The 22017-nt window shown below is 55.6% G+C and overlaps 1 protein-coding gene across 1 annotated transcript in view; it reads left to right on the forward strand.

The window, feature by feature from the left end:
- The window catches only part of PTPRU (protein tyrosine phosphatase receptor type U), a 58841-nt gene that overhangs the window by 31152 nt on the left and 5672 nt on the right, over positions 1-22017 (forward strand). Inside the window, exons 11-28 of the mRNA XM_083879234.1 lie at positions 95-197; positions 309-582; positions 2135-2171; positions 2683-2821; positions 5472-5629; positions 7770-7960; positions 9682-9754; positions 9894-9970; positions 11449-11485; positions 11778-11875; positions 11958-12074; positions 12640-12794; positions 14737-14872; positions 14958-15107; positions 15202-15375; positions 17393-17533; positions 19130-19255; positions 21486-21643. Of these exons, the coding sequence (XP_083735360.1) occupies positions 95-197; positions 309-582; positions 2135-2171; positions 2683-2821; positions 5472-5629; positions 7770-7960; positions 9682-9754; positions 9894-9970; positions 11449-11485; positions 11778-11875; positions 11958-12074; positions 12640-12794; positions 14737-14872; positions 14958-15107; positions 15202-15375; positions 17393-17533; positions 19130-19255; positions 21486-21643 (2344 nt within the window). The remainder of the gene's footprint in view (positions 1-94; positions 198-308; positions 583-2134; positions 2172-2682; positions 2822-5471; positions 5630-7769; positions 7961-9681; positions 9755-9893; positions 9971-11448; positions 11486-11777; positions 11876-11957; positions 12075-12639; positions 12795-14736; positions 14873-14957; positions 15108-15201; positions 15376-17392; positions 17534-19129; positions 19256-21485; positions 21644-22017) is intronic.

Below are 22017 nucleotides of genomic sequence, written 5' to 3' on the forward strand. Positions count from 1 at the left end.
ACCGGGTGATGCTTTTCCCTGGGCCAAGCAGCTCATGCCTCAGTTTCCCCCTAACCCAGGGGGGCCCTGGGACTCACCCCAGCTCCCGTTGCAGCTCCCACCTTTGACTACGGGGACATGCCCTCTCCACTGAGCGAGTCAGAGAGCACCATCACGGTTCTGCTGCGGCCGGCCCAGGGCAGAGGGGCTCCCATCAGGTAGGTCGGGGCTGCAGGAGGAGGGTCAGACCCCAAACCGGGGTGGCAAACAGAGTCCAAGGATGGGCAGGACCGTTCTTCCCAAAGCTAACCTGTGCCTGGCCTCACCAGCACCTACCAGGTGATCGTGGAGGAGGACCGGCCCAAGAAGCTGAAACGGGAGCTGGGGGGGCAGGAGTGTTTCCCGGTGCCGCTCACCTTCGACGACGCCGTGTCCCGCGGCTCCGTGCACTACTTCGGGGCAGAGCTGCCTGCCAGCAGCCTCACCGAGGCCAAGCCCTTCACCGTGGGGGACAACCAGACCTACAGTGGCTACTGGAACCCGCCCCTGGAGCCCAAGAAGGCCTATCTCATCTATTTCCAGGCCATGAGCAACCTCAAAGGGGTGAGTAGCCCTGGCATCCTGCTCCAGCCAGGGGTGGACCAGGTAAAGGCAGGCTGGGGTCTGAGGGCTGGTAAAAATGGGACTAGTTTTAGATCCCCATTCCCTGGGTCATCCTCTGGGTTCACCCCTGATGTCCTGCCAGGGGACAACTGGTGCTCCAGGCCACCCTTATGGCATGGGTGGGTGTCCTGCTCCAGCACCCCTGGGTGGTGCCTGTCCTTATCTCTGTGCTGATGCTGGGGCTGGAGTAACCCAATTTCCCCCCCACACTGCAGTTCTAGCCAGGACACCACCAAGCACCAGTGCAGGGGAGATCCCATTCCTGGGGCTGCTCCTGGGTTGGAGAGGGTTGGTTTGGGCAGCCAGAGCTGTGTGTTACTGCGGGACCCAGCGCTGGCAGGATGGCCAGTCCCAGCTCCAGAGAACTGCTGGGACCTCTCTGGCTGCCCTTCCCTCTGTGCTGCTGCCAGTTCCCTCTGAGGAGCTGCACTCCCAGGGCTGATCCCTCCAAATCACCAGAGGACCACCAGGACCCTGTGGGGACCTTTCTCAGCATCACCTGCTCCAGCAGCTCCTGTCCCACCCCTGGGAACATCCTCATCCTGCACATCTCCATCCTGCTGGAAAGTGGTTATCGAGTCTTTTTCTTTGCTCCGGGATCCTTCACACCTCGCTGAGTTGTGATTTAAGCCAAGAGGGACAAGGAGGATCTCGGCTCTGGCTCGCTTGGCACAGCTCGATAATAACCGGTGGCTGATGCTGTGTTCCTGCTGGGAGGCAATGGATTTATCCCAGCTGTCGTCAGATGTTGGAAAAACCGCTAAATTGTAGCTGGGGTGTTTCATGGTTTTTGTGCCAGATGGAGCAAGAAGCAGGAGGAGGAAAAGCTGGAGATGCCAGGGAGAGCAGTGCTGCAGCTGGCCCTGGCCTGGGCATGTGGCATGGGCAGGTCTTGGGCCAAGAGTGAATGGAGCAGCCATTGGTGCCTGTTGTCCTGAGAAACTGTGGGATGCTTGGAGAAGAAGACAATACTGCAAAAATGGTGCTTTTTATTTTGCAACACAAGTTGGATGCGTGGAAAAATGGAATATTTTATCTGAACCCATCCCTAAATTGCAAATGTTAAAAGTATTGGAGACTTGAGCTGGAACCTCATGGCAACCTCGGCAGCAGGTGCAGGGCACCAGGACTGGGGCTTGAAACTGACTGATGGAAGACAAACCCACGGAGCTCTGGATGCCAACCTGGGAATGTTTGAGCTGCAGCTGTGGCAGCACATGGGTGACTGAGCTCTGCCATCCCCTCTGTGCCAGCAGCAGTGGCTCTGGCTAAACCTGGGAATGCTGGGGACAGGCCATTCAGCAGCGTCTCTTGGGATGTGGATCCGCAGGAGCTCTTTGGGCGCTACAGCACAAACCACCCACGGACTCCCTCATTCTGGGGGCCAAAGCACCAATGGACCAGCCCTTTGCCCACCCAGCCTTGCTTGGGTGGGAGTGGGGAGTGGAGTGGGATGTTCATCCAGCACTGACCACCCTTTTTACCCCCATAGGAAACACGGCTGAACTGTGTCCGGATCGCTCGCAAAGGTGAGCCCTCCCTTCCCCATCCCACTGGGGCTGTGGCTCTGCCCCCACGGCTGCTCTGGTGGCTGGGGCTGTGCTGGTGGGTTGGGACCAGCACTGGTGGTGGTTGAGATGCATGTGATGGGTTATTCCAGACCCACCCCACTCTCTTTGGCATCTGGGGTTTTTCCTTTGGTTGAATTTTCCTTCTTAATGCTGTTACTATGGTGGAGGTGGCGGGCTGGAGTGGTGGGTGCTGGATGCTCCATCCAGGGATGAATGGTCTTTTGTGGGGTGTGATGAAAGGTGTAAAAAGGTGTACAAAGTGTCTGTCTCACCCCACTGGAGCTGAGAAGAGGGACTTGTCCACGGTCATAGTGTGGCACTGCAGAGCCCTGTAGCACCTTGGTGGAATAATGTGTGTTCATACCGTGGGAGGAATCCCAGATTTTCATGTCTGATGTTGCCAGTCCCCCTGGAGTGCGGCGTGGTGGGTGCTCACAACACCCTCCTGCCTGTCCTTGTCCCCTGGCAGCTGCCTGCAAGGAGAGCAAGCGTCCCCTGGAGGTGTCACAGCACTCGGAGGAGATGGGGCTGATCCTGGGGATCTGTGCCGGGGGGCTCATCGTCCTCATTATCCTGCTGGGAGCCATCATCGTCGCCATTCGGAAAGGGTAAGGGGGCCTGGCATGGTGCTTCATCTGTCCTCCCTCCCAGCTCGGCCCTTCTCCACCATCCCAGCACTGACTGGAGTTACTGGTGGGGGTTCAGCTGTGCTGGGCAGGCTCCAAATGCTCCCTCGAGCTGTGTCTGTGTGTCTGTGCATCCCACTGGGCACAGAGCCCTGTGCTCTGTGACACCAGGCACGGCAGAGGACACTGGGGCCAAGCAGCAAAGTCCTGGGGGTGTCCCTTTCCCCTCAGCAGCTTTGTTCCGCTGCCCCTCTTCCCCATATTTTTTTGGTCTTTTGCCTCTTTTCCTGCTGCTTCTTGGCTTTGTGCTGCTGTGGTGATCCTGCACGGATGGAAATGCTTCTGGCCTGTGCCCAAGCCCTGCACCAGTGCTGAGCCCAGCTGTCCCCATCCTGCCAGCCCTTCCCTGCCAGAGCCCAGCTGTCCCCATCCTGCCAGCAGCAGCCACGGGACCCCAGGGTGTGCAGCCCTGCACCCCCAGCCCAAAATGACAAAAATCCACTTGATCTGCACTGAGATGTTGCCTCTGGGCTTCCCTGTTGCCTTGGCCAGGCCAGCACGAGCACATCCATGGATGTGGCCGTGGCCATCGTGGTGGGCTCGGGCTGGGGGAGCTCATGGGGTGGGAGGGAGGACAGCGAGGGCTTTTTGGGACACTCATCCCTGGGAGCACTGGGGATGCGGCCTCTGCTTTTCACATGGATGCAACGCCCTGGAAAAGTGGCTTCTTCTGTGCAGGGCTGGAGGCAGTGCCGGGCCCGAGGGGCCTCTCAGGACTGGGATAAAGGACAGCAATTAAACACAGGGCTTGGGAGGGTGGAACAAAGTACGTGAACAGCCAGAGGGAGAGAAAAACAGCAGGGCAAAGCCTGGGCCCTGTAAATCTGCAAAGCTCTTTATGGTTCCGTGCACCCTGGAAGGATCCTTGCAGATTGATGCTGCTGGAAGAGGGGGGCTGGAGCATCCCTGGGCACTTTGAGGTGCAGGGCTGGCTCGTGGCTCCACTGGATCCTTCCCTGCTGGAGCAAATGCCAGTAGGGCTGATGTGTTTTGGGGAGTGTGGCTGCTGCATTCCCATTGCCTGTGAGACAGGAGGAGGAGGAGGAGCAGCTCTGCTTCAGGATGAACCCACTGAAGGATAAACCAGAGCCACGAATTAGATCTGCTCCTGAGAACCCTGAATTTCAGGCTGTGGAGAAGCTGGGATGAGCACATAAATCTTCTCCAGAGTGCTTTGCCACTGGAGAAACACTGATGTGGTGGAATGGAAATGCAGCCTTGGAATGTGTTTGTCTCTGGTAAATGGTGCACTGGGAATGTGACATTGCAACCCCATCTCCCCCTCTGGGCCCCTAACCAGCAGCCTGGGGGAAATCTCTGCATTTGGGACAGCTTTGTTGTTCACTCTTAAATATTATGGAGTAACCCTTGGACAAGCGTGCTGTGGACACCACAAGTGTGGTCACGCTGAGAGCCGGTGCTTGTGCTCTCCTATCAGGATTCTGGCTCCTGCTGGGAGTAAATAACCTCTGGGGGCCACAGGGGAGCCCGATTCCTTTATGGTGCATTGAATTTTCTGGCAGCTGACTTGCCCTGTAACCTCCCTTCCCAATGCTGGGGAAAAGGTGCTTATGCAATTTCTGCTGTTCCCTTTGCACGCTTGCCAGGAGGAACTACTATTCTTACTCCTATTACCCGTAAGTAATTGTCATTCTCCTGCTTTGCCCTCCTCCCTGGCCGCCCCCCTCACCCCGCTGCTCCAGCGAGTCCTTATCTCTGCCAAGTGCATTTTAAGGGTCTGTTTGGATCAGGGAAAATAATGCTGCCAAGCTTGTTAGAGACAGAGGACAGTGTAAAGGGGAAGGGTGAGTGACTCTGAGTTGAATTCTGGATTTTTAGCAGTGCCTTGCAGTGTTCCAGCCCCACCATAATGCTGACATGGGCTCAGATCTCCTGTTCCTCCTTCTGGTTTAATCACTGCTCTGGCTTTGAAGCTGATGCTGCTTCTCGAAAACATTCCTTCGGGTTTCTTTGCCCAAATGACACGAATTTGGGGTGTGAGGTGATTTCCCAGTGAGAACTGGGATTTCCCAGCATCTTCATTAGGTCCTAAATAGGGACCCTCATGGGGGAAAAGCCTCTGCAGTGGGTACTGAGCATGGGTTCAGTCAGGGGGGTCCAGCCCCTCCCTTGGGATGGATTTGGCCCCTGACATGCCTTGAAAATCACAGAATGGTTTGGCTTGGAAGGGATCTTAAAACTCATCTCATTCCAACCCTTGCCATGGGCAGGGACACCTTCAGTGAGACCAGGGGGTCATGGCTGGGGAAATGGGGCTGGGGCAGATCCGTGTGATGGGAGAGAGCCTTGGCACAAGGAGCACTCCTGGCTGTCCAAGGGCAGGGAGGGGACAGGAGGGGACACTGAGGTTGAGCAGCTGGAGTTGCTGCAGCCAGCGAGGGATGCTGGACTGTGACTGTCTGGGGACAGCAGAGCAGGGAAGCCTGATGACCACCCTGCTGCCAATAATCCGTCCTGCTCTCTGGAATAACCCAAGCCCAGGAGCTTTGAGAGAACCTTAGAGCACCTGATGGTGAGCCCTGCTCACTTCTGCTCCTCCTCCCTGCTGCAGGAAACCCGTGAATATGACCAAAGCCACCATCAACTACCGGCACGAGAAGACTCACATGATGAGTGCCATCGACAGGAGCTTCACCGACCAGAGCACCCTGCAGGAGGACGAGCGCCTGGGGCTGTCCTTCATGGACACCCACGGCTACGGAAACAGAGGTGAGGGGGGAGCCTGGCCTCTCCTGTTCTCCTTTTCCTCTGCAAACAGAGGAGAGGGTGGTAATCCAGCATCCCCCTGCTCCCATCCCGCAGTTGTGGCAGTCAAGGTAAGGATGGGGGACCCTGGCATCTCCCTGGTTCCTTCCAGCCACAGCAAAGGTGCTCAATAATCCTGAAAGATCACAGAAACACCCTGCCAGAGCCCAAAGATGTTTGGACAACACTCTCAGGCACAGGGTGGGATTGGTGCAGGGCCAGGAGGTGCAGTCAGTGGTCCCTGTGGGTCCCTTCCAGCTCAGGATATTCTGTGATTCTGTTGAAGGCTTAGTGTTACATCTATTTTAGACCAATGTGTGGCACAGCAGGCTCCTCCCTGCCCTGTGTAAATCTCCAGGAGCGTGGATTCCATCAGTGTTGGAGCTTTTGCCACCATCCAGGCTGTGCTGAAGGGAAAGTTCTAGTGGGGAGAACTTCTCATCTCTTCTCATGGAGATCTGAGCTTGTGGATGGGCAGGTTGAGGCCGTTTGTGGGCTCAGGATCCAGCTGCAGCCCCCCTGGACCTGGGCGAATCTCCCCTCCTGGCTTACACTGAGGTTGGAAGCTTTCCCCGAGAATTCCCCGCACAGCCTGGGCTTAGGAGGGTTAAAGAGCCTGTGCGCTCACATCAGAGGGAGACTGGTAACTTCACACCCACCGGAGGATGTGTCTCCGCGCTGATTTAGTTGTAAAATAACTCTTTGGATGCCCCAGTTCCAGCCATATGCTAATAACATCTGTTACAGGAGCTGCAAGATGCCGCCTGCACGCGGCTCTGGGATTAATCCGCTTCCCACCATTGTCTCATGGATCATTAGAGCCCAGAGGGCAAAATTTTCCTCCTCTCAGTACACAGAGCGAGGCTTAGGTGTATTTTCTCTTTGGTTGCTGTGCTTGAAACTCAAAAGTTGGTGGGGATGAGCTGGGGAGCTGTGGTTGGGAGGGTCTCCATTGCCTGCAAATATCCTTAATTAACAAAGTGAAATTAATGACTTGGTGACTGGTTGGTGGGTGTTTCCCCCCCCCCCCCCCCCCCCCTATGTTTCAGTTTCTGTGCATTTAAAAGAAAGTCACTAATCCTCATGGAAACCCAAGCGATGCCTCAGCGCGTGGCTGTGACGGCACCTTGCAAATGCCAGCAATTAATTAATTTCTCATTAATCCCAGCGGCTGATGAGCCCGTTGGTCAGGTCATGGGGTGTGGAGACACTCTGCTGTGTTGTCCTGGTGGTTCCCACTGCCAGAGGGCAGGGTTAGATGGGATATTGGGAAGGAATTCCCTGTTGGAGGGTGCCTGGAGAAGCTGTGGCTGCCCCTGGCAGTGCCCAAGGCTGGGCTGGACAGGGCTGGGAGCACCCTGGGACAGGGGAAGGTGTCCTTGCCCATGGCAGGGGGTGGCAGTGGATGGGCCTTAAGGTCCCCTCCACCCCAAACCATTCCATGGTCCCTGCCTGCCCATCTCTGGGAGCAGCACAGAGCACAAGGCTTTGTGCAAACCCAGATTTTGGGATCTGATGTGGGAAACTTTCCCTGACAAACAGGGGTGAGATCTTGGCCTGGCTCTGCTGGTAAGGACCAAGCAAAGGCATAAACCAGGTAAATACTGCACAGACTCCCCGTCAGGCAGCAGTGAGCTCCATTTGTGGCAGCGTGAGGAATCCAGTGCTGGTCTCTAGCAGTGAGGGAAATGAACTGTTAAGCTGCGCTGGAGACTTTGGCAAGGTGATTTTTCCAGCTCAGGATCTTGTGTGAATATCTGGGCATGGAGCTCTTGCTTGAGAGCTCATTGTTCCGGCCAATGGGAAGTGAGGTTATTAACCCCTTCCAGCCTTGTCTCTGATTTCTAATAGATCTGCTGGAGTCCTAAAAGGCTGCACTGGGAATTTTTGGCTTTGTGGTGTAGGAGGAGCTGCAGAGAACATGAAGAGGGTGAGAGTGGGATCAGGGGCTGGAAATTCCCTGTTGGTTCCCAGAGAGGGTCTGCACCACCAGCATCATCTGGGGACATTTCCCCCACCCTACTATGGGTGTGAGGAGGTGATGGGGACACCACCCAAAATTTTTCTGCCCTGATATCCCTCTGGTTTTCCACCCTTGGTGCAGGTGACCAGCGCAGCAGCGTGGTGAACGAGTCCAGCAGCCTCCTGGGGGGCTCCCCGCGGCGCCAGTGCGGCCGCAAGGGCTCCCCGTATCACACGGGGCAGCTGCACCCGGCCGTGCGCGTGGCCGACCTCCTGCAGCACATCAACCAGATGAAGACGGCGGAGGGATACGGCTTCAAGCAGGAGTATGAGGTGAGGGAGGTGGAAAAAACGAGGTTTCGTTTTTTTGGTAGATTTTAAGAGATTTTTTTTTTTAATTTCCTAATTGTCTTGATTTTTTTATTAAATCTAAGTATGGCCATCCGGGTGACTCTGCACTCAGCCAAGTCCACACTTTGCTATATCAGAGATTCATTAAATGTCCTTTCTATTGCATCAGTTTGTTGAATATTCACATTTTTCCATAAACTAGTTTCCATATTTCAGGAATTGTTTTGCATGGCCCCTCCTTGGGTTTGCCTTTTCAGAGCATTTGTGTTTCTGGGCTGTGTCTTCATTATCACCTCCAGCTGGGCCTGGGTCTGTGCTTTCTTCAGGTGGGAGATGCTGATAGTTGGTGAATCAATAGCAGAGTCTTTCCATATTAACTGGATGTTATCCCGACCAAACAGACAGTTTAAGCACACTTATTCCAATTACTACCACTCTGCCTTAATTTTCTTTACTAATAGCAGAAATAAAAAAAACTTACATCCTATATCCTCACCACATCGTTATTAATCATACAGCACACATCTTGCAAAAAGCCAACTTTATAATCTACATTTATAACAAGGACAACTTGTACCAGCGTGTCAGGGTGAGTGGGAGGTAGGATGGATTGGGGGGGACAGCGATGGGATCTGTATGCGAGGAGAGGATGCTGCAGGCCTGGAGCTCTGGATGGGAGCTGGAGCTCACAGCTCTGGGCTGGCATTGTCAGCATGGGGGGTGTCCCTGAGCCTGGAGCAGGCAGCTCTGGGTTTTTGTCAGCTTGAGCAGGTCCCTGAGATAAGCCACGCCAGCCCAGCCCTGTGTGCAGTGTGTCATTTCCTGCAAGGGAAACTGCTCCTTGCTTTCCCTTGCCTCCCCTGGGCATCACCTTCTGCTCTGAAGCACACTTGGCCTGTGATAAGCATGGCCATAGCCTCAGGACAAGCAAATCCTCTGCAATCTGGCAGCTCCAAGACCGTGAAGACTCTGGGGAGAGGATGCTGGGGAGAGATTCCTTTCCCAAGAGTTGTTGGCAGCATCATGTCCATCCCAGCTGGCCAGGTCAGAGCACTCGTAACAGAGCAGGTTATTTCACAAACTTCTGCCTCAGAACAGCCAGTGGGGTCATTTCCTGACTCCTCGCTGTCCCACAGGTCTAGAGATTGAAATTTCCCAGTGAAATGACTGTTTAATGCTCGGCTGTTTCAGGAACAGGAGCTCTCCCCCTGCTTTCACACATCGGACAAACCAGGGCTTGCAATAATCATTAGTGCTCCTTGAAAAGCTGCTGTATGTTCTTGGAACTAGTCATTTGAAAGCACTCAGATATTATGGGAGGGGAGAAAACATGTAATTTCCTTCCACTTTCCCCCTCTTATGCCAATCTATGAATGTCACTGTTATTACACACAAACCTGTTCTGTGCTAGGGAGAGAAAGGAGCTGGGGAGGTTTAGGAAAAAAAAACCCAAAAAAACCTACAACCAACCCTGGGAAAAAACAACAAGCAGTCTGTAATTTTCTGGAAAATGGACTATTTTATGGATGCGACAGGAGTGTGTAGCTGTCAGAGTGTGCTGTGGAGGTGGAGCTGGGGCTGCAGGAGCAAAGTGTTGGGGTGGAGGGACCATCCTGCCTGTCATAATCCCCAGGGAGCTTTGGGGGCTGGGGAGGACCCCACAGCCCTGCCCTCAGCTGGAGGTGTCCATCCTTCCCTTGCAGAGCTTCTTTGAAGGCTGGGATGCTTCGAAGAAGAAAGACAAGACCAAAGGGAGGCAGGACCATGTCTCTACATGTGAGTGTCTTTAGCAAAGGCTTAGACCCCCCAAACAGCTTCAGAACCCTGTGTTGTGTAGATCCCTGGGCCAGAGGGATTGCCTGGGGTGCCCTGGGGGGTGACCAGGCACTGATGGGTCCTCGTTCCCTTTCCCCAGACGACCGTCACCGCGTGAAGCTGCACCCACTGCTGGGTGACCCCAACTCTGACTACATCAACGCCAACTACATCGACGTAAGTGGGGACAGGGCCTGTGTCCTGGGGGCTCTGGGCTGCAGCAGGAGCTCCCTGTGCGATCTCAGGGTCTGTCCAGCAGCATTTGGAGGAGTTTGGACAGCCCAGGGTGGGCTGGTTGGTGCATCCCTGGAACACGCTGCCTGATTTGTTTGTGTTCATCAGCAGTTTCTGCTCATTGCATCCCTTCCTGCTCTGCTCTGCTCTGTCCCTTCTTTCTCATTCCCTCTCTGCTTTTCTGTCCTCTTTCCCCTCACCTCTTCATGTGGCTGTGGATCTCCTTCTCCCTGGGTGAGGGATGCAGAAGTTCAGAGGACCAAGGGACCATCACACTGGGGCACCCCTTGGTCCTGCTGGTGTGTGTGAACCTGGGCAGAGCCCGGCCCTGGTGTCCTCTGAGAGCAGTGTCCCCAAGAGCGATGTCCCCTGTCACCTCCAGTGGTGCTGAGACCAAAGCAGGTGCAGGAAGGCTCCAACCTCCTGGGAGCAGCAGCAAATCCCACTCTTCCCTCCTGCCCAGAGGGTGTTGTCTGTCAGTGGTGGCCTGATCCCCATGCCCAAGCAGTGTCCCTCAGCCTGTCTGTGTCCCCCTGTCCTTTCTGCCTGTCTCTCCATGCCCTGCTCTGGGGCTCTAACCCCCCTCTGCTCTGTGCCTCACTAATGTCTCTGATCTTTTTCTCTCAAACCTGTGTCCCAACGGGATCGTTAAGATCCGGATTAACCGAGAAGTAAGTAGACTGTTCTCCCTCTCCTCCCTTCTCTGCTCCCATCTCCTGCCAGGCCTTGCCCTGAGCAGTGTGGTCTAAATACCAGCAGGGAGAAGCAGGCTGGGAAAACGTGCCCATAAACCTGGGAATGGTCCAGGGAGTGGGAAAACAAGGTCTGTGTAGCACTGGGGCATGGAAAGCAGTGTGCTCAGAGAAGGGGTTGAATTTGACCCACAAAAATCCCCTTTGAGAAGCCCCACGGGGGATGGAGAAGCCACTGTCACCTCCATGCGTGTGGTGTGGTGTAACCCTGCTGGAGCCATGGGCAGGCTGTGAGACATGGGGCGCACAGTCCCTGTGCAGGAGCCTGGCTGGAATGGGCTCTTTGGCATGTCCTGGTTAAGGGTCGAGCAGCTCTGATGGAGGAGGGCAGTGGGGCTGTCCAGCACCAGGTGGCTGCTCTGGAGTGGGGCTCTCCTGGCAGTGCTGTGGTGGCAGCTGGAGTGGATCCCTTAAGGTGCTGATCAAGGATTTTGGTGCAGACCAGAGGTGTGGGTTCAGCATTACATGATCCTCCTGTGGGGTGCAGGAGATGCATCTCCCAGCACAGGGTGTGCTGACTGTGGGGTGGCTGCTGAACCTCCTCCTGCAGTGGCCTTGCAGAACCTGGCCCAGTGGCTGTGGGGAGGGAATTTCAGCCAGTTGGGTGGCTGGGAAATGTCTAAGGGTCTGTGCCCCAGACTGGGACTGATGTCTCTGCTTCCCTTGCAGGGCTACCACAGGTCCAACCACTTCATAGCCACGCAAGGTGAGTCACGCCCTGCCCTCTCAGCTCCTGATGTAGCACAGCCAGGTTTTGTTCCTGGTGGGATTAAGCCTTGCAGGAGCAGGAAAGGAAAGGAGGGCTCCAATGTGGAGCAGCTCCCACCCCTCCTGCCTCCCCTTGGCACTGCACAGCCCTGGAAAGGGGCTCTGAGGTGCTCTGGAGCTGTTTGTGCCTCAGAGGCAGGAGAGGGGACATGGTGGCAGGGGGCCACTGCCAGGGCTGGGTTCTGCCTGTGGCCCCTGTCCATCTGTGGGGGCTTTTCCCGTGTCTCCAGGGCCCAAGCAGGAGATGGTGTATGACTTCTGGCGCATGGTGTGGCAGGAGCACTGCTCCAGCATCGTCATGATCACCAAGCTGGTGGAGGTGGGACGGGTAAGGATCTCACCCATCCCATCCCTCGGGGCTCCAGCTCTGCTGGAAGAGCCAACCCCCCCATCCTGTGCTGTCCTTGCAGGTGAAATGCTCCAAGTACTGGCCGGATGACTCGGAGATGTACGGGGACATCAAGATCACGCTGGTGGAGTCAGAGACATTGGCTGAGTACGCTGTGCGCACCTTCGCCCTCGAGAGGGTACGGCCTTGCCCCTGCCCGACCCGACCCTGCCTCGGGGAGAGCCCCTGGGCCCCTCTCACCTCCACAGCTTGGCATTTAGTGGTGTCCTGTTGATTTAACCCAATAATGGCTCACTAGTCTCTGCTTCCTTTGCCTTTTCCCTGGCTCTGCGCCCCGTGCTGGGCGAGTGGCTCAGTCCCACCTCTGTCTGGACAGTGAGCGAGTGTTTAATTTTGGTGTGAGTGTGGTGGGGTGGAGGATGCGTCGCTCTCCTCTTGGCTGGAGGTGTAGCCATCACTCTGCAGCACGGGAGCTGGAGATGGAGCCAGTGCAATTTGCCCCTTAATCTACAGGAATGTCAAATTACTGTCTGGGAAGGGAGACCTGAGGCTGCTGCCACCTCCTCCTTTTTCTCCTTGGTGGTTTTTAACCCTTTTGCAGCCAAGAAGGGAGAGCTGTGGGGCCACCCAAGCGCGTGACCACTGTGTGCTCCATCTACCTGGACACTGAGCTGCCAAAATCACAGATTCCTGAGAAAAACCAAGTGTTTGAGTGACCTTTCCCTCTCCTCCTTCCCTTGCAGCGGGGTTACTCGGCCCGGCACGAGGTGAAGCAGTTCCACTTCATGTCGTGGCCCGAGCACGGCGTCCCCTACCACGCCACGGGGCTGCTGGCCTTCATCCGCAGGGTGAAAGCGTCCACGCCGCCCGACGCCGGCCCCGTGGTCATCCACTGCAGGTGAGGGCAGGGCCTGGGGAAAGGCTGGGGTGGAGGGTGCAGGGTCATCCGTGGAGGGCAGGGAGAGGGAACTCTGCAGAGCTGAGATATTCCAGAAACACGGGGGTTTATTGCAGGGCCGTGGGTAAAAAGGGCTTTGCCTTCAGCCACCAGCCTGGGCTGGAGGGAACCCCAAAGAGAGAGGGAGAGAGAGAGGGGGTGAGGGGAGGGGTAGAAACGGGGTAACAGTAGGAGAAAAGATGGTGGAAAAAGCAGGAGCAAGAGAGAGAGGGGAGAAGCAAGAGAGGACAAGAGGGCAGAAGAGCAAGAGAAGAGAGCAATCACCTCGTTACAATACATTCTATCTCCTTTTGTGTTGAATATTCTAATTTACAGTGACCAACCCCTGCAGGATACAAAACCTACAAACTTTGCATGCAGCCTATAAGAACTACTATATTACCATGTAATTTTGTATTCTAAACTGTAAAGATTATTTTATCTGTTTTCTCCCTGATGCCTTTGGCAGAATGGAAAGAGGACATTCCTGAGTCCTGTTGTTTTCTGTCCTTCCACCCATCTCCAGCTCATCCCCGTCTTCCTGCCTGCCATGATCACATCTCAGAGCTGCCCTTCATTTCTATTTCCCTCACAGGTTTTACATCTCCAGTATTTCTCACCAGACAATCATATCCACAAGCCCTTCCTGTCCCATCTTTCCCAGCAGAGGGGACCTCAAAGCTCATCCCCCCTGCCACAGGCAGGGCCACCTTCCAGATTCTTCCAACCCCCCTGTCCAACCTGGCCTTGATGTCCCTCTGCAGTGGCATCTGCCTGTGAAATGTCACCTCTGGGGTGCTGGCAGCAGGCAGGAGGGGCTGGGGCTGGCCCAGGGGGTCAGGCAGGGACCAGCACTGTTTTGGGGCTGCCCCAGCCTGTTACTGGTGACAGTGGACAAGGATGGAATGGCAATGGGTGGCTCGACCACTGCTGATGGGTCAGGATGTGGGGTGTGGCTGAATGGAGAGGCAGGGGGGCAGCAGGACAGCCCCACTCCCAGGGTCACCCACAGGGCTGTCCCTGCAGGGCTTGGGAGCTGGGGGGACACGAGTGACACACCTGAGCAGCTTTGGTGGCTCCCTGTGATCTGAGCAGGCATTCCCATGTGATTGGATAATGGCTCTTCCTCCCCTGGGCAAACCAGGAGGAGCTGATGAGTGGGAGGGATTTTTTTTATTTTTTTTTTTCATTTGGTTTCTCCCTGTCAACTGTCTCATCAGCGTTCATTCAAGAGCCGGTGTGATTAGTGCCCGTAGCCTGTAATCACTGATAATCACGATGAGTGATTCATCAGCCCCCAGAATTAGTATTTCACTGGAAAAGACTCTGTAGGCAAGGGGCAGGGGTGTGGTTCTGTTCCTGACACATCATGGGGGTCAGTAGGTCTCTGACTGTGACTCCAGCCGTGCCAGGGCTGGGATGTCACCACTGCTGGGCTGGCTCTGAGCTCCTGCTGGGCTCAGCCTCACCCTGAGGGTCTCCCTGGGGCACTCAGACCTGCTCACGCCTGGGGAGCCTCCCTGCCCTCCCAGGGCTCAGAGCTGAGCCCTCCTCGGTGCTTTTGGGCTGGGATCCCAGAGGACTGTTGGCACTTTAGTTGTCAGTTTTGTTGCAAAAAACATGTGTTCTGCTTTCTTAAATTAAAAATGGACTTCATACATGGGTGCCCACCCGCAGCCTGACCATCACACATCTTTGAGGCTGCAGCAGGGCTGTTTGGGCAGGTTTAAGGCTAAACCAGGCTCCTGGGGTGTGTGATGTCCTGTGGGGTTGCCTGGTGCAGGGTCTGTGTGTTGAGCCCTTGCCCACACAGACCTCGCTCGGTGCCCAGCAGCCTTTTGGGCAGTGTGTGGATGTCAGCACAGACTGGGGATGTGTTTGCTGTTTCCCCCTCCATCCTCAGCGCTGGCACGGGGAGGACGGGCTGCTACATCGTCCTGGATGTGATGTTGGACATGGCCGAGTGTGAGGGCGTGGTGGACATCTACAACTGTGTGAAGACCCTCTGCTCACGGAGGATCAACATGATACAGACAGAGGTGAGCCGGTGTCGGGGACAGCCACGGGGCTGCCGTCACCAGCCAGCTCTGGAGGCTCAGCCCTGTCCCCTCTCTCCCCCAAAAGGAGCAGTACATCTTCATCCACGACGCCATCCTGGAGGCCTGTCTGTGTGGGGAGACCAGCATCCCTGCCAGCGAGTTCAAGCCCACCTACAAGGAGATGGTGAGGATAGAGCCGCAGAGCAACTCCTCGCAGCTGCGGGAGGAGTTCCAGGTGAGCGCCCCAAAACCTCTGCACCTCCTCCTCCCGGTGCCCGGCCTTGCTGGGGCCAGGCAGGGCTTTGAGGGGGGGCCCTGTGCACCTGCAGACGCTGAACTCGGTGACCCCACACCTGGATGTGGAGGAGTGCAGCATCGCCCTCCTGCCCCGCAACCGCGAGCGCAACCGCAGCATGGACGTGCTGCCGCCCGACCGATGCCTTCCCTTCCTCATCTCTGTGGATGGAGACAGCAACAACTACATCAACGCGGCCTTAACCGATGTGAGTGTCCCCTGGCGAGGGGAGGGGGCTGCTTCTCTGGGCTCAGGCAGCTTTTCGTGGCAAAACTTTGCTCGGTTTTGGATTTACGGCCTCATTTTGCGCCAGGGCAGGAAGGCTCGTGGCAGCTGTGTGCAGGGGAGGGAAGGATTGGGACTGGTGTAATGGGGTCCTGCACTCCTGTGCAGCACCTTGTAAGAGCTTTCCCCCTGCTCTCCCAAGCCAGGCACTGAGAGACTTGAGGACTTTGCAGTGACAGTGGAGCAGGGGAGGGAGAGGAAGCTTTTGGGGGGGTTGGCAGCATTAAGCCCCCCTTGTGCTGCCAGCCCCCCATGATCCTTCTGCCCCTCCTCCTGACGCAGCTGGAGGTGCTCTGAGCTGCTCCCAGAGCCACCACACATCCCCCTGTGCAGTCAGAGGGGACCTGGTGGTGACAAAGCCATCTCCTAATGGCTGATGGTCACAAAGCAGAGCAGAGGATACCGCAGGCTCCAAGCCCAGACTGAGGGACGGGGTCATTCATCACCAGCCCCACTTCCCTTTCCTTGAAACGCTTTGCATGGGCAGCACAGAGCCCCCCACCCCTCAGGCATCTTCCCCAGACCCTCCTGGTCACAGCTGAGTGCTGGCACCAGGCTAAGCCATATATCTTCCCTGCTGTGGGTGATTTATCTGGCTGGATCTCTGTGCAGATCCCATCTCCCTAATTCCTGCTCCCACAGCAAGAGCAGTTTGTAAAGCAGAGTGGGCTGCTGGTGGTGCAGAGTGGCTCTTGTAGTGGGATGGGAGTTTTGTTTCCAGCTTGCTTCCTGTTTTCATGTCCATTTTATCATTATGCATCACTGAGCCTCCCTTAATCTCTGCTAAAGGGTCAGTGAATGAAATATTTTTTTTATAGACAGACAAAGCCCTTTGGATGAAATTCTTGCTGAAGGGATAAAACCTATTTCCCTCTTTGGCAAAAAAAAAAAAAAAAAAAAAAAAAAAAAAAAAAAAAAAAAAAAAAAAAGTAAAGTCTCATTCTCTTTAAGTGCCAAAAGTGGTTTGCTCAGTCAGTCTGTCCATCTGTCAGATCAGCTTGGCCTGTGCCCCCCGTCAGTGGTGCTGGTGCCAGTGGAGCCATGCCCTGCTCCACACCCTGCTGTCACCTACACCTGTGACAGAGAGGAGGGTGCCAGGGCCAGCCTGGGCAGCACCTGGTGAAATCTCTTTCCCCCTGCTGCTCTCATGCCCTTCCTTCACTCTCAGTGAGCGCTGGGGTGTCGCTGCTGCCCATGCACAGGGCTGGGGAATTGTTCAATAAAGGCATTTCTGTGAGCTCAGTCAGGAGGTTCTGCAGCAGGCAGAGGACCCCCATTAGCAGAGAGCTGTGCTGATTCTGTGTCTGAAGGGGCTTGAGCCCATCAGTGTTAATTTAAGTGTGCCTGATGCAGTGTTGAGCTCAGCTGTCTCTGGGCAAACCAGCAGCAGGATGACCAAGGGGGATGTATCCTGTTCAAAGCACAAGCCAAAGAAAAAGTAGTTTCCTTCCCTCTCACTTCCTTCTTGCAGTCTCTAGGATCTTTTCTTTGGGGTTCTCTTTCCTCCCCACAAAAAAAAAAAAAACCAAAACTGAGCCCAGGTCAGTGTTTGTCTCTGCTGCTCTCGGTGTCTGGTGGTGGGGTGATGCCATGGGGGATACTCCAGTCAGGGCCAGGATGCAGAGCTGAGGTCTGGGCTCTTCTGGGAGCCACAGCTCCTGCTTGTTCTTGGCTCAAAGGTGGCATCTTTCCCCTAATTATTTATGCAAAACACTCTTTCTTGTGAGAGCAAATTTTGGGTGTTTTCATCCTGACTTGGCTCTTCCCACCACCAGGGCACAGAGGGACTGAGGCTGTGCTGGGGAGACCAGCTCTGCTCAGCCATGCAGAAGAGGGTTTTGCTCCCACTCACCTGGTTGCACTGACTCTTTGGGGTGTGACAACAGCGGCTCCAGTGTCACCACCGTGTCCTCACTGGTGCTGGTGTTTCCTCTCCCCAGAGCTACACCAGGAGCGCTGCCTTCATCGTCACGCTGCACCCGCTGCAGAACACCACCACGGACTTCTGGCGGCTGGTCTACGACTACGGCTGCACCTCCATCGTCATGCTCAACCAGCTCAACCAGTCCAACTCTGCCTGGGTGAGTGCTGCTGCCCTGCAGACTGGGCTGGCCCCGCAGCTGGCTTTGTCCTGCTCTGTCCCCGTCGCCCTGAGAGCGCCCCGGCCCCTTGTGTTGCTCACTCAGCAGTTTCTCCTCTGCTAGGGGACACGGGACTGTCTGCAGCACTCAGGATTTGTCCCCTGTAAGCACAGGGCTGGCCAGTTAGAGGTGTTAAGCAGCAGTTAGAGGTGTTTAGCCAAAGAGGTGTTAACAGCAGCCCAGCCTGCGTGTGCATGGTGTTGGTGTTGCACTGAGGTTGTGTTGACATTAGTGTAACGTTGGCTTTGAGTTGGCGTTGGCCTTGAGCTGGCCTTGAGTTGGTGTTAGCAATAAATTGGCATTCCATTGGTGTTGACATTGCATTGGCATTGCCTTGGCTTTGTGTTGTATTTGGTGTTGCCTTGGCTTTGAGCTGGCATTGGCATTAAATGGATGTTGGTGTTCCATTGGTGTTGACGTTGCTCCAACAGGTCTGCGTCCCCTGAGCTGGAGGACTCTGCAGGTGGGGTCTCACCTGAGCAGGGCAGAGGGACAGAATCCCTTCCCCTTCCCTCTGCCATTTTTTCCTCATTACTCAGTCCTGCCTGAGCCTGTTCTTCAGGGATGTCTGGGTTACAATATTTAGCTGGATCCTAAGTGTTTACTGGTGTAAGACCAACAGGTAATAAATCAACCTTTCCAGCAGGCAGCTCTGAAAGGTGACTTTGAGGGTACAGCCCTCACTTGAACTGCGCCTTGCCAAGGGAAGTTTTAATATCCAAATTATAGTTCTGAGTCTGGAAGGCTCAGAGATCTGGGAGATTTATAGCCCCTATTAATAACCAATTATTCCTGAGACACATTTGCCGTGCAGTTGGGCCCAGGCCGTGGCTGACCTGCGTTGCTAAATGCCCTGTGAAAGTGTGGTGACAAACATCATATATTTTGTGTCGGTGCTGGTTTCCCAGCTGTCACACTGTGAAAACAATCTCACCCATGCTCCAGGGGCCCAGCCATCCATCAGCGCCGTGATGGACACGGGGAGGGGGAGTTGCTCCCCAGAGTTGCTTTGCCTTGGTGGGATGTCCTGGCCATGGGATGAGGAGCACTGACATCCCACACTGCTGTCACTGCTGGTGGCTGAGTGGCTCCTAAAGCCAACAGGGCTTGAGAGCCAACTGGGAGCAGCCCCAGCCCTGCTCTGTCACTGTGCAGGATCAGGTCTGTGCTGGAACTGGGGCACAGCCCATCCTGCATCCCCCTGGAAGAGCAGTGTCCATTCCTGGAGGTTTCAACTGCTGTGTCCATGCAATGCCAGGGGGCTGTGTGGGTGCTGGGGGTGGGCCTGACCTTTCATCTCTGATTCCTCAATAACCTGGGGGATTCTCCAGCCATTGTTGTGCTGAGTGAGAAATGGCATCATGGTCCACGCTGGGCTCACCATCCCACCCTGGGGTCACCATCCCACCCTGGGGTCACCCTGTGCCAGCAGCCCCTCCATGTCCAGCACCAGCCGCTCCCTTCACAGGTGTTCCCTGATGCCCTTCCCCGTGTCCCGGCCTGCATTCCCAGTCACAGCTGTGCTTCTCTCCACAGCCCTGCCTGCAGTACTGGCCCGAGCCCGGGCTCCAGCAGTACGGCCCCATGGAGGTGGAATACATCTCGGGAGTGGCGGACGAGGACATCGTGTCCCGGCTCTTCCGAGTCCAGAACGTCACACGGGTGAGCTGCATGTGTGTGGGTTACAGAACCCCAGGGTATTTTGGGTTGGAAGGGATCTTCAAAACCATGTTGTTCCTTCCATGGGCAGGGACACCTCCCACTATCCCCCGTCCAGCCTGGCCTTGGACACTTCCAGGGATCCAGAGACAGCCACAACTGCTCTGGGCAACCCGTGCCAGGGCTTGACAACTTTTTTGGTGGAGAAGTTTTCCCCTAATACCCCATCTAAACTTCCCATGATGCAGCTTGAGGCTGTTTTCTCTTTACCACTTGTTACCTGGGAGGAGAAACCTGACCCCACCTGGCTTCAGCATTTCAGGGGATTGTTGAGAGCAGTAGAATCCTTTTCTGACTGCTGGGGTCTAACTCAGCCTCTGCAGAGGAGGCAGCCCCAGCCCTCCTCCTGCCAGAGAGGAACTTGTAAAATTGCCATTGCTCCATCCAGCCTTTCTGGGGTTCACAGCTCCTTGGGAGGTGTCAGAAAACTGCAGGAACACCTTTTTCCTCCTGCCTGAAGGTCCATCTCTGCCCTGCCACACACGCAGCGTGGGATGGACACTCCCCTGGCACCAGCAGAGCCCTTTCCCTGCAGGATGAGAAGACTGACATGGATTTTTGCCCTTTGTCAGTGTTGCATGTCTGGTTAAACTTGCCTTGAAAGAAGAGGAAGTGCAGGGATGTGGTGTGCAGAGCTGTACATGGAAAGAAAAAGCTGATTTACCTAGAAATGCCAGCTGGGAGGAGGTGGCGTCCCTGGGGTCTCTAAACTCCTGATGGTTGCCAAGAGGCTGAGTGAGGCCAGTGCCCTAGTGAAGGTCACTGGGCAGATGGGAATTAGGGAGCTTGGAAAGGAATGTGTGGCTTGGCTGACAGCCCAGCTGGGAAGGTGCTTCAGCAGGGTGGCCAGGGCCAGAGGAGATAAATCCTGATTATCTGAACTCTTAACACAAAGAGGGTTTTGGTTCCTGCTCCCCGAGGGAGCATCTGGCATTTCCTGGGTGTCAGCACAAAATCCTACACCAAACATGCTCAGCTCTCAGGTGGCAGAATATACTCTGGGCTAAATTAAAATGCAGCGTGATGGAAATCTCTGGATGGATGAGGAGATTCCTCCAGGGAGCAGATTGCTGGGGCAGGGCTGGGAAATGCAGGGAGCCACTCTGTGCCAAGCCTTGCTGGAATGGAGACGGGCGTTGGGGCTGTCACAAGCACTCCAGAGCTCTCACCTCCCTTCAGAGCAGATCCCAAAACTTGCCTTCCCAGGCTGTCAGAGGAGTTTTCTTCTGTTTTGACTCCATTTATTTGTTTCCTTTTCCTCCTCTGCCTTCCAGATGGAAGCAAAAACTGGAGCCTGGGGTGGTCCAGCCCATCACAGGCACATCACCAGCTCACATCACAACTCCCAAAAAGGTTCAGGAAAGCTTCTGTTTGAAATGTGCAGGTCGGAGTTTTGGGACACCAAAAGCCCCAAACTTCCAGTCCCCAGGAACAGCAGTTCCCCCACAGGAACACCTGGTCCTGCTGGGTGAAGCTCTGGCCCTCATCACACACAGCAGGCACCTGAAACTGGGTGAACGGAGCCTTCCAGAGCTGAGTGCTCCCCATCTGTGCCTGAGCCCCCTTTCTCCTCCCCGTGCTCCCCACACACGAGCTGTGAGCCCCAGGCTGTGTCTGGAGGGGGTGACTCTGGTCTCATCCCATCCCATCCCATCCTGGGGATGCTCCAGGTGCTCCTGAACAGGAGTCCCACATCTGCCCTGCTGAGCCCCGTGGGTGTAATCCTCCTCCTGCTGGATCCAGCTAACCAGATTAGGTTTCCAAACTAACCAGATTATCAGGTATTAAGCCTCCGTGGCAGCCTCTCAGCAGCTCCTGGTTTACAGCCACCACATCCCACGGATCCTGGGCGTGCAAAGAGAAGGATGGGATGGAGAAGCCCTGGGGAGGCTCAGGGGCCTGGGAGCAGCTTTTTGGGGATACACAGACAGCCCAAGGTCTGCGAGGTCACATAAACTAAGCCAGTGGAGTTCTTCTGGATGGGATGGGCTGGTGGAATGAGTGTGAGCTGGAGGCCAGGGCTGAACCATCCCTGTTAAAGCAGCAGGAAAGGGTTTTCCTCTCTGCCTCTACTGCCCATGCAGGGCAAACCCCTCTTGCCCTCCATCAAACTTCCAGTGGAGGAAAACGAGGGCAGCCCATGTGTTGCAGCTGACCAGTTTTGCTTTTCCAGTTGCAGGAGGGGCACCTGATGGTCCGGCACTTCCAGTACCTGCGCTGGTCAGCCTACCGAGACACCCCCGACTCCAAAAAGTCCTTCCTGCACCTCCTGGCCCAGGTGGAGAGGTGGCAGAAGGAAAGTGGTGATGGCAGGACTGTGGTGCACTGCCTGTGAGTGTCAGCTGGGGAGCAGCAGGCTCTGCTGGGGGGGAGATGTCTCCAGATATTCCCTGTCCACAGCTCTGCCTGGAGATCCTCCACAAAGCCCTCTTGGGGTCACTTTGTCCAAGCCCCAGGTGGGGCCTCCTCTGCCACAAACAACATGAGTTTTGGGTGACCCACGCTGTGGTCACCTCCTCCATGAGATGGATGCTTAGCAGGGGTGACGCCAACTTGCCCTTTGTGTCCCCCACCCCTGGCAGAGGTCCCAGCCCTGTCCCCGTGTGTGTAACAGGCTCTGAAGGGACCTGGCAGGAGCTGTGCCACTCCCACAACTTGCTGGTGGGGGGAACAGAGAATCATGGACTGATCTGGCTGGGAAAGGA

This window comes from Zosterops lateralis, assembly GCF_965231275.1.
Source record: "Zosterops lateralis genome assembly, chromosome: 28".
In the NCBI taxonomy this organism is placed as follows: Eukaryota; Metazoa; Chordata; class Aves; order Passeriformes; family Zosteropidae; genus Zosterops; species Zosterops lateralis.